The following is a 10,817-nucleotide window of genomic DNA, read 5'->3' on the forward strand; positions in this document are numbered from 1 at the left end:
TGGGCCTTCATGGTAAATATTTCTTTTATCATGAAGGCCCATGAAAAACCATATAAGTTGACTGTTTTTGGCGTTAACGGAGTCAACAAATATTCGACAATCATTTTAAAGCTTTCATAACCCCAAGGATAGCTGTTAAATGCCTCAAGATCCTCGGAGAGATTTATTAAACCGAGGCTTATGTTGTTGTTAACGTCTCTCGCCCAAAGAATATTATGTACAAACCAAACCAAGCATAATGATTGCTTGTGCTTCTTTGAAAGTCCTTTACCTTTCAACACTTCAATCAGAATTTTTTTTTTGAAGCTTGGACCAACAATGTACACCAGGTCATCACTGTCACTCGACTTGCCTTTTCCTTTTTTAGGTGTGCAAGGTGCTTTTTTGGGGTTAGAGTAGGTATAACTTGAGAAGGAGAAGGAGGATAACATTTTAAGTTCGGTAACTATGGCAAACTCCTCCCAACCAAAACAAACAGGCATGCCACAGTAATTTATCTACACCTCATCCATCTTATCTTTGTTTTCATACATAAATCTGCACTTGAGAAGATCATATACCATTTTCATCTGGAAACGAGGATTGTTGTCCTCCGGCAAATCAAGATATTTCCCAAAGCAGCTTTCCATGAAATAAGAATTCAATTTTTGTTCTCAAAGTATTTTTCTGAAGGCGTCGAAAGATTTTCCCATGACTGACTTAACCAAGAGATCACCCGTTAAATCTGTGACACCATCGCACTGCATTCTCACAGGGTAACGATCAATGTTGAAGGTTTTGACTAACTCTTTGTCGGAAGGGCTATTAGCATTTGGATCGTCTCTTTTGCTCCTGATTAAGATAACGCTTGTAAAGCAAGCTCATAGAGTGGTGGATGTAGCTGAGCTGCTGCACTTGTTCCTTTACTTGGACATGATTCGATTTCTTTTATTTTGGGAGCCATGTTATCTTAAATTAACAGGAACATAACATAGATTATAATTGATTAATGTATAACAGTAATATAACAGTTCCAACAGACAACTAATCTGTTGCACTAGGTATGTTATCTGTTGCAACATATAACCGACTTGTTGCAACGGATGAGTAATACATGGGAACCATAAAAACAACACTATCTGTTGCACCTAGTATTTTATCTGGTGCAACACATAACTGACCCGTTGCAACGGATGGCTAATCCATTGGAAACAATAAAAACAAATCACTAATCTATTGCACCAGTTATTTTATCTATTGCAATATATAACCGACCTGTTGCAACGGATGAGTAAACCGTTGGAAAGAATAAAAATAAATTACTAATCTGTTGCAACAGATAATCGACCTGTATGAGTAAATCGTTGGAAAGAATAAAAACAATCCTAATCTGTTGTAAAATGAAGAGTAAACCGTTGGAAAGAATAAAAACAGATCACTAATCAGTTATCTATTAGATCAATATTGTTTAGATTTCTTCCAAACAGAAGAGTCGTCTGTCGCAACAGATGAATGATCTGTTAGATTGTTCACCTGTTGCATCAGATTTTCATAGTTGCATCAGATTTTTAATCTGTTGCATCAAAGTTTAAAATGAAGAGTAAACCATTGGAAAGAATAAAAATAGATCACTAATCAGTTATCTGTTGGATCAATATTGTTTAGATTTCTTCCAAACAGATGAGTCATCTGTCGCAACAGATGAATGATCTGTTAGATTGTTTACCTATTGCATCAGATTTTCATAGTTGCATCAGATTTTTAATCTGTTGCATCAGATTTTCATCTGTTGCATCATATGTTTCATCTATTACATCAAATGTTTCAACTGTTGCAATACCATTTCTACCAAGACAAACAACAAATCAACCCAGCAACACCAACATATCACACACACATATACACACTAAGAACATTAACTGTGACCAAAAATCACCAACAAATTCGAATCAACAGTACGACAACGAGAAGAAGAAATGCAGAAATATTAGAAATTAGGATTTTATTCAGTCCACATTTCAATACCAGAAGAGTAGTTGGTTCAAGTTCCTCTGTTTCTTCATAATTTTTACCTGTGAAAAATGAAATGAGAAGACGAAGAACTCGAAGTTGTTGTCGCCGGAGAAGTATTCACGTCGATTGACAGTTGAAAGTCAAAAAGAAACTCGCCCAACTATTTGTCGTCGGAGGTTGAAGGGAGAAATTTTGTAGAACTGTTGGTTGGGAGAAGCTGGAGAGAGAGAATGGTTGATTAGGATTGAAGAGGGGTGTAGGTTGGGTTGATTTGTATTTTTGAAAAGATTAGAAAGTTTTGAAAATATTAATCAAGTCCACAATTAACTTAATCAAGTTTTCTAATGATGTTTGACCCTATCTGTTGGTCAATGTCACCAATCCTTCATTCAAGACTTAAAAGACACCTTTCCTTCAATTTTCTCTAGAAACTTGCACTAAAATCCCAATTGAAAAAGCTCAATTCCATTTTCATCAAATACTCAAATTCAATCATAATCACTTCCCCTACAATTAAAAAAACCTCCTCAAATCTATTCAAAACCAACTCTTCTTTGCCAAAGAATAAAACAACCAAAGAAACACCACCATTAAAGACCTCATGAATTCAAATCCAAAAATCAATCTTCCACGAGTAAAAATTCTAAGAAAGTAACACACCAATACACAAAGAAACGAGTGTGGAGGTTCGAAGAAGATGAAAAAATGGGGTATTGGGGGGTGGGGTGGGGGTCGAGGTGGGGTAAGGGGGTGTTAGGAAGAAGATGAAGTTGGATTTCTTATTAATTAAAGAAAAAGTGGGCCCTTTTTTAAAAAAAATAAAACTCACGCATTTTTTTTTAATTTTTTGCCACGTCAGCCGTAAGGGTTGAAATTAATTCACTCGAAAGTTGTTAACGGGGGTAAATAATTACCCGATTAGTTTAGGGTCTATAGTAAGTTTTGGCTACAAGTTGAGGGGGAATTTGATGTATTTACTATTATTATTTTTTTTGTACTTTCATTATCTTAATATTGTCATTTCTTCTCTTTTCGTTATATATTCAATAGAGATTTTTTCGCTCAAAGTGTTTTTCAAACATGTGTTTAAAAATATTTTTTTTAAGTGAGAGTTCATCGAAATCAATTTTCTACCTCAAATTAGGGGTAAAATTTATGTATACTCATCTATGTTCAGACCTTATTTGTGAGATCGCACTAGGTAGATTTTTTTTATTGTTATTGTTAGAATTTAACTGAGTTCAGAAATTAATTTAAGAACATAAAAGGACTCTTGAAACTTATGAATTTAAGCATGTCATGAGAATTATGTGACTATAAAGCATATTTTTAAGGGTAAAAGAAAATTTAAAATTAAATTGTATCATAATGTAAAAATGTCATATATTTTTTAATAGATTAATTAAAAGAAATAGTACTACTATATAAATAAAAAGAAATAAAGTGATTTTCGAAAGGACAGTCTTCTAGAAATCATAGTATTGGTCAAACAAAATTATAAACTTAGCAAAAATGGCATAAATTTTAAATGAAAGGATTTATTGCCAAAATTACACATAATGCTATGTTTGAAAAAAAAAAAAAAAAGAATCTTTCTCGTGATCTTTATTGATGGACACTAATTTAATTATTATAGAAGTTTATAGTATATTCAAAATATAATATTAATCAATTTCAATGTATTTTGGTTTTTATTTAAATATTAAAGTTAAATAATAAGTTATATCCTTAAATTTTCAGTTGTGCAAAAATAGAACAAAGATTAATATCTAGGCATAGATGTCATTTTTTTCGAGTCCTGCATATGAAGTCGTCTTTAAGTTAAAGCAATATATTTTTTAAGTTGGATTTCTCGATATAAATTCAAATTAATTGATACTCGGAATAGATAGCGTTGTGTAAACACCGAGTGTGAATAAGTATTTTCCGAGGTGTCATTTCCAAAAGTAAACTGGAAATGAAAGGGAAAAATAATCCTTAGCCAAAAATAGCTAGGTGCCACTTCTAATTATAGATTCAACAATTAATAAGTTTTTATTTTACACGGAAATATAATTTGTGGCAATTATATATATGCATTAAAATATGATACACCTGGCATAAATATTTAAAGACAATTCCAACTTGCAATACCAATTATGACAATTTTCCTAGTATTACCAATTTGAGATCATTTTATTGGCAGACAAAATGTATATATTATTGTAATACTAGATTTACTAATTTTTTGATAATTTAGTGCATATATTTTTGGTAAACATATGGTTCATCATACTAAATATGGAATTTACAGAATATAATATGCAAAATGTATATATTATTGTAATACTAGATTTACTAATTTTTTGATAATTTAGTGCATATATTTTTGGTAAACATATGGTTCATCATACTAAATATGGAATTTACAGAATATAATATGCAAAAATTGTGGGGGGATGAGTTTGATTCATGAGAATATAATTTTTTTATTATTATAATTATAATATTCAAATTTGCTTGCGTATAATCTCAACTAATTTCACATAGTATTTGGCACCTGCTATCTTATAGAAAGGTACGGGTAACTAGATTTGTTATCAAAATTCACATAAACAAAAAGAATTTACGTAATATTAGTTTTGTATTTTTTAGAGTTTGAACTTGAAACTTGATGAGCGTATTTTTCTCGATAGGCGGTGTTCCATTTCAATGGGTTTTTTATAGTGGGTCCCACATTGGTTGCCGGAGGATTTCTTGATCTTTATGTAGTCTTCAATAATTTAGACTTCTTGACTAATTTTTGATATAGAGTTAGTTCAAAATTCATTTCTTTGTTATGAATGAATTTTATTTTTTAACGATCATGGTGTTTGGATCAGCTTGCGCGCATTTCGATTAATATTTCTTTGTCATGATACTAAAGTCAGACTCATATCAATTCTTTCTTTACTTGCAGTGGCGGAGCTAGCTAATTGTGAGGAGGTTCATCTGAATTCCTTCTACAGAAAATTATACTATTTATACAAACTTAAAATTATATTTTTATGTATATATAATTATATAGTATATATTAAATCTCCTTCGACTAGTTTTTTTTTAACCTCTTAATTAAGATATTGAGTACTCCGTCACTATTTACCCGATACCAATTTGCCTACTTATATCATCAACACTCCAGATATTCAATCACGAGCGTGCGAGGTAATCGAGGACAATGAAAATTCATAGTAATTCATTTAGTAGTGAGTCCACTAAAAATGTTGACCCACAAAGACTTTTAAATTAAATAATGGACATACTAATTGCGTAGAGGAATTGTCCATAAATTAGGGATTGCTAAAAATCTAAGCAATCAATATTAATGTAAGTAACATGGAAAAATGTCGTCAACAGATGTTACGTTTTAAACTATATTTTATTTTCCACTTTGAGATGACTAGGCAAACCAATAAGTAAGAAAAAAATATACATTATAATTGTCATATCTAAATTGTTTATCAAATACTTAAAGTAAGAAGAGTAGTTCTTTTACTTCTTTTTATTTTTTGAAATAATAGTGCGCTTATTCGCACCTTAACTAATTAATCGATGGTATACTGAAATTTCGAAGCACCACCACGAATGTTATTATATGGGGCACCGTATATATTTGATTCGTCACTTATGAAAATATACTAATTACGTTATTGTATATATTTTATTTCGCTTAACATAAATATTGAGTGACTTTGTTTGCTAGAGCTTAGGCAAATGAGAAAGGTCAACTAATACTGTTTTTGTCTTTACTTAGATATGAATCTAGTCCTCTAAGACCTTTTTTTACTTCATTAATCACTAGTTCACCGTCGCAAGTGCTAAAATAACTTGAGCAGATGTAATCTGGTGATTAATAAACTAAGGAGAGAAATCGTGAAATTTCATGTTCAAATTCTAGCAAAGACACTAATCTTTTCACTACATCGTTTTGGTGTTCAGTGTTGTGAACTACACGTGCTAGTCGAAGAGAGCATATACACGATAAAATAATAATTTAAATAAGCACAAGCTAGCTCAAACACCAACATCAAACAAAACATTCAACAAGTAAATTTTAACCTAATTTAGATTCTATACAGAAACACATGGACTACGTACACTTCACTCACACTACATCCTACTCGTGCAAATACACCGGTTATATTGCCATTACATTGTGCAATATAGTACTCCCTTCGTTTAAAAAAAAATAATCTACTTTGACTTGACACGAAGTTTAAAAAAATAAAAAGACTTTTAAATCTTGTGACCTTAAATTAAAGTTGTGTCAAATGCACCAAAATATCCTTTAATCTTGTGGTCCTAAACATGCCACGTGAAAAGTTGAACTTAAAATATTATCAAAAAGGGAAAGGTTCATTCGTTTTTAAACGAACTAAAAAGAAAGGTAATTCTTTTTTAAACGGAGGGAGCAATAATATATATGGGGAAATAAATTATACTTATAACTAAAGTCCAACAAACACAATAATCTACAATTGCACACTTGCTACCAACCACACCCAATGTGTCCAACAAAAATTTAAGGGGCAGCAGGCATTGCAGAACCAATTGACAATTGTTCTACACTGTTTTGAAATTGGAATACAGCTGGTATTTCTCAGCTTACAAAATCCAAAAAAAGAAAAAAAAAACATATAGATAACAATTGTCATCTACCTTTAGTTCTTGATATCATTTGCTTGGCAAAGCAACCAAAAAAGGTACACTAGAGTCTACACATCCAATCAAAAAAAATATTTAGCCCAACACATTCACAAGACTTATCATCAAGAATACTGGCAAAGCACAAGAGAAAATAGACTTTTATCAGTAAAAACACAAAGCAAGCTTATAGATCTACCATCGAGGAATGTGATGAGATGGTTGAGATCCCTTGACTTAACAATCGGAACTCTGAGATCCCTTGAATTAACAATCGGAACTCTAAGAACGAAACGCAGAGAAGTCCGGTAAGCCTATCGATTCAAGCAAGTCCAACTAGTTTAGTCTTTCACATACTTTACCCAGCCCAAATACAAATACTGGTGAACACAAAAGAGCAAATGACTAAAGGATATGACAAAGTACCTCAATTTAGCAATCAACAAACAATGTCAATATAACAAACCACATGCTAAATCATAATCAAATTTAGATAAAACAAAGAGCCAAACATCATATAAGTTCATAACATAGCTCATCACTAATATCATAATTCAAAGAAAGGATGCCAAAACAAAGCCAATAGTTTCAAACATTCCATATGATAAGCAAAATAACCAGTCTGAGACTAAACAAAAATCGAGCATCGATAGACCTTTGGACGGCTCTAGCAGCACAGGAAAAACCCAAAGGAACTACGACCTCGATTTTCAACTAAGACAAAAACACATCCCTCACAACTCTTGTCTCAAATCTCTCTTAAGCAAAAAGTAAAGATTACTCGATTACTCGAAACTCACTTATAAAAGCGAAAGACCACGGTCTCACGAACCTAATTGAATGATTCTTGAGACATATAACTCTGATAACTACTAATAGGGTATTACTAATAAATATTGAAACTCCTATAGCTGCAAAACTTATGGGCATAATGCTATATTGAGGGGTGTAGTTGTTGTTGTTCCATTCATCAATGGAGCTGCTGCAGCATCATCCATCCAAGCACAAGATTCATTGTATCCATCGAAATCAAAGTCAAAATCGAAATCAGGCAAACCAGTAGGCAACTGCACATCACCATCAAGACCACATAACGGAAGATCCTCGAAATCCTCGACAACAAAGTCATCAAGATTCTGACCAAAATCATCACTACCAGCAAAGAACAAGTCCATCTCCATATCGAAATCCATTCCAGCACCAATCTCAGCGAGCGATAAACTATCCTCCATCAATCCCAACTTAGCATCGTCCACTTTCTGCTCGACAAGTTTGCCGTTGTTGTTAACCTCAGAGACCGTAGCTGAACCAGATGTCATCGAATCCATTTCAAGAACCGATGCCGGAGAGGTGTGTGATGTATGTGACACCAAACTCTCAGCACTATCCTCCTCAGAGACACAACCAACACTACCACCCTTTCGACGATCCTTGTCGTTACTTCCATTGTTCGAGCTCTTCTCACACACATCGGTATTCGAATTATTCGACAAACTCTTTGCCATTGCATCAAATTCAAGCCTTTTCATTTCATAAGCTTGAGAAGCCTCCTCGGCAGTACTATAAGTACCAAGCCAAACCCTTCTACATTTAAACGGATCGCGTATTTCAGCAGCCCATTTACCCCATTTACGCTGACGTACACCCCTATATTTCGACAAAGAAGGCCTTTGTTGACCTGGGGTTTTAGGGGTTTTAGCTAAACCCTTCGAATTCTTGATCTTTTTGTCACCATTGTTACTATCTTGACAAGAACTTTCAATCTCAGATACCGCCTTTTTCGCGGTAAAGGCATCAACAATAGGAAGAACAATCTCCCTAACAAATTTTTTCGGCTTTTTCGAAACATCAACCCTTTCATCATCAGATGAATCAGTAGCATCCGGGTCATTACAAACAATCCGGATTTTCCTAACGGGTCGGGTCAAATCTTCCCTCTTATTCTTCCCTTTCTGCTGTAACTGTCTCTGAGGCTCAAACATTTTCTTGATTCTTTCTCAAAACCCCTCAAAATATGCCCAGAAAATTAATCTTTTTAAAACAAAAATTAAATAAAAAAACTCAACAAAACCAAAAAGACTCAAACAGGAAAATTTCTCAACAGCAAAATTAAATGTAAAAATCGGTTTATGTGAAATCCACCAAAGCAAACAACGCCAGAACAAGTCCTGCAAATCAAAAAACAACAAAAACCCATTATAGATCAGCATAAAAATATCAAAACAACATCATTAAACTACCAAAAATAACATTTTCTTTTTGCTAAAACATAAAAAATTCATTAAACCACAAAAAAAAAAAAACAATCTTTTTTTTTTCTAAAATATCATTAAACTAACAAAACCCCCAAAAAACTATTATTATTTTTGCTAAAACGTAAACAAGAACAGCATTAAACTGACAAAAAAAAGAAATTTTTCTGGCTAAAACCACTAGGGTTTAAGGAAGGAAAATTTACCTTTTAGGCCTCAAACGCATCGAATAATTACAGCTGAAGATTTGTTGTTTTTGCATACAACAAAGAGCAAAAATTACTGATACCCAGAGCTTCTTGAATGGAGCTCCAATTACAGCCAAACAAAAATTTGCCGACATAAATCAACAACCTATTTTTCTCCGAAAAACCCCTTCAATTTCTTCAACACACAGAGAAAAATAAAGTGAGCTAAAGTGGGCAAAAGGGGGCAAAAGAAAGAAAAAATATCGGATCAAATACCCTTATTTATAGATAAAGTAAATAAATAAACACCACATAAATTTTTTCTATATATCCAAAAATCAAGAACAAAAAAAAATTAAAAATACCCAAACAACCCCTAAGATTAGGAATCTATGGCTAAGATTTTTTCTATGAAGAATCTGACAAAAAGGTAAATTTCTTAAACCCCCCTTCTTGGTCCTTTTGTACTCACTTTAGTGTTTGTCTGTGTGAAAATTTACTAGGTACTTCTTGGTCTTGAGTGTGTATATAGAGATAAAAAAAACAGCAAAACTTTACTAAGTCTATATAAAAAAATAGTTTTTATAAATATTATGTTCGGATCAATTTTTGCATATACATCCGACGTTTATACTCAAAAAAAAAAAAAAAAACCACCATGACTATTTTTTTAGGCATGACGTTCAAGTCACCTTTTTAACACCTAGACGTGAATATATAAACCAAACAGTCAAGATTTTTCTGGGTTTATAAAAAATAAAAAATAAAAAATTATTTATAGTTGTGATATTTAGCTTTTGCACACTTTGATGTTAGTATACAATCATGGTTTCAGGATTAATTTTTATACACTTCATCTAAATTTACGAGATATTGACTAAGTTCATCAGTTACCTTTATCTATCAAGACTAGGATGGGTGAAAAAATTACCTAACATTTTTTATTTTTGTTTTGCACAAATCATAACAAAAACCAACTAAAAAAATTATTTTTTTATATAAGAATTTAAAAAAATGCACCTGTTTTTATGGTAATTCACGTCCTTTTCCCACTGTATTTGTTTATATTCTGCAATACTGTTTGCTGTGCAACAGCAGCTGTTTTTTCACTTTTTTCGAAGTGGTCAAAAATTGCAATAAAGGGAGAGGAGGATGTATATATTATGGTGGAAAAATGTACTCCCAAAAAGGCAATTAATAAGAGTGTGTGTGAAAAGTAAATTTTGGTATGTGTAATTAATTAGTTTACCATATGGTACTTATGTGTTATATGAGCTGGCATATGTCATACATGTTATATGACCATAATGTCATTTTTATATTATGCATGGTATGCATGACCAATTGTTGGATTTTCCACGCGCGGGGATGTGTAGTATGTGTACTCACCAGTTATTTATAGCTTGTTTGATTAAATTTTTAAAAGTTTTTTTTATGTTAATGGAGTAACTATTTGTCTAATTTAGACTTGACAACTATCTTAAGAAAGTAATAAATAGAAGAATAATTTTATTATATCACTATTTAAATATAATAATTTTTTTGCTTTTAAAATGTAATGAGTGATTTACTATATTTGACAACAAAGTGAAATATGTATAAATAGGTAAATTATTTTTTGATTTTACAGAACCAAACAAATATTGTTGAATATACAAAATATAAAAAAAGAACAAGTAAAAATTAATGAAGGGAGTCAGTTTTATACGTAATCGATCCTTTA

At 32.0% G+C, this 10,817-nt stretch overlaps 1 protein-coding gene across 1 annotated transcript; it reads right to left on the reverse strand.

The window, feature by feature from the left end:
- Nucleotides 1-7,220: 7,220 nt before the first annotated feature.
- LOC107848143 (ethylene-responsive transcription factor ERF118) lies at nt 7,221-9,652 on the reverse strand. Its single transcript, XM_016692828.2, has 2 exons — nt 9,113-9,652; nt 7,221-8,822 (listed from the first exon to the last, which is right to left on the reverse strand). Exon 2 carries the CDS (start codon nt 8,634-8,636, stop codon nt 7,575-7,577), a length of 1,062 nt encoding a protein of 353 aa, XP_016548314.2. The 5' UTR covers nt 8,637-8,822; nt 9,113-9,652; the 3' UTR covers nt 7,221-7,574.
- Nucleotides 9,653-10,817: the final 1,165 nt, after the last annotated feature.

Source organism: Capsicum annuum, chromosome 11 (genome assembly GCF_002878395.1).
Source record: "Capsicum annuum cultivar UCD-10X-F1 chromosome 11, UCD10Xv1.1, whole genome shotgun sequence".
Taxonomy (NCBI): domain Eukaryota; kingdom Viridiplantae; phylum Streptophyta; class Magnoliopsida; order Solanales; family Solanaceae; genus Capsicum; species Capsicum annuum.

What these genes read in the sequence shown, in the direction of transcription:
- LOC107848143 (XM_016692828.2), bottom strand. Translation starts at nt 8,636, where the DNA reads ATGTTTGAGCCTCAGAGACAGTTACAGCAGAAAGGGAAGAATAAGAGG.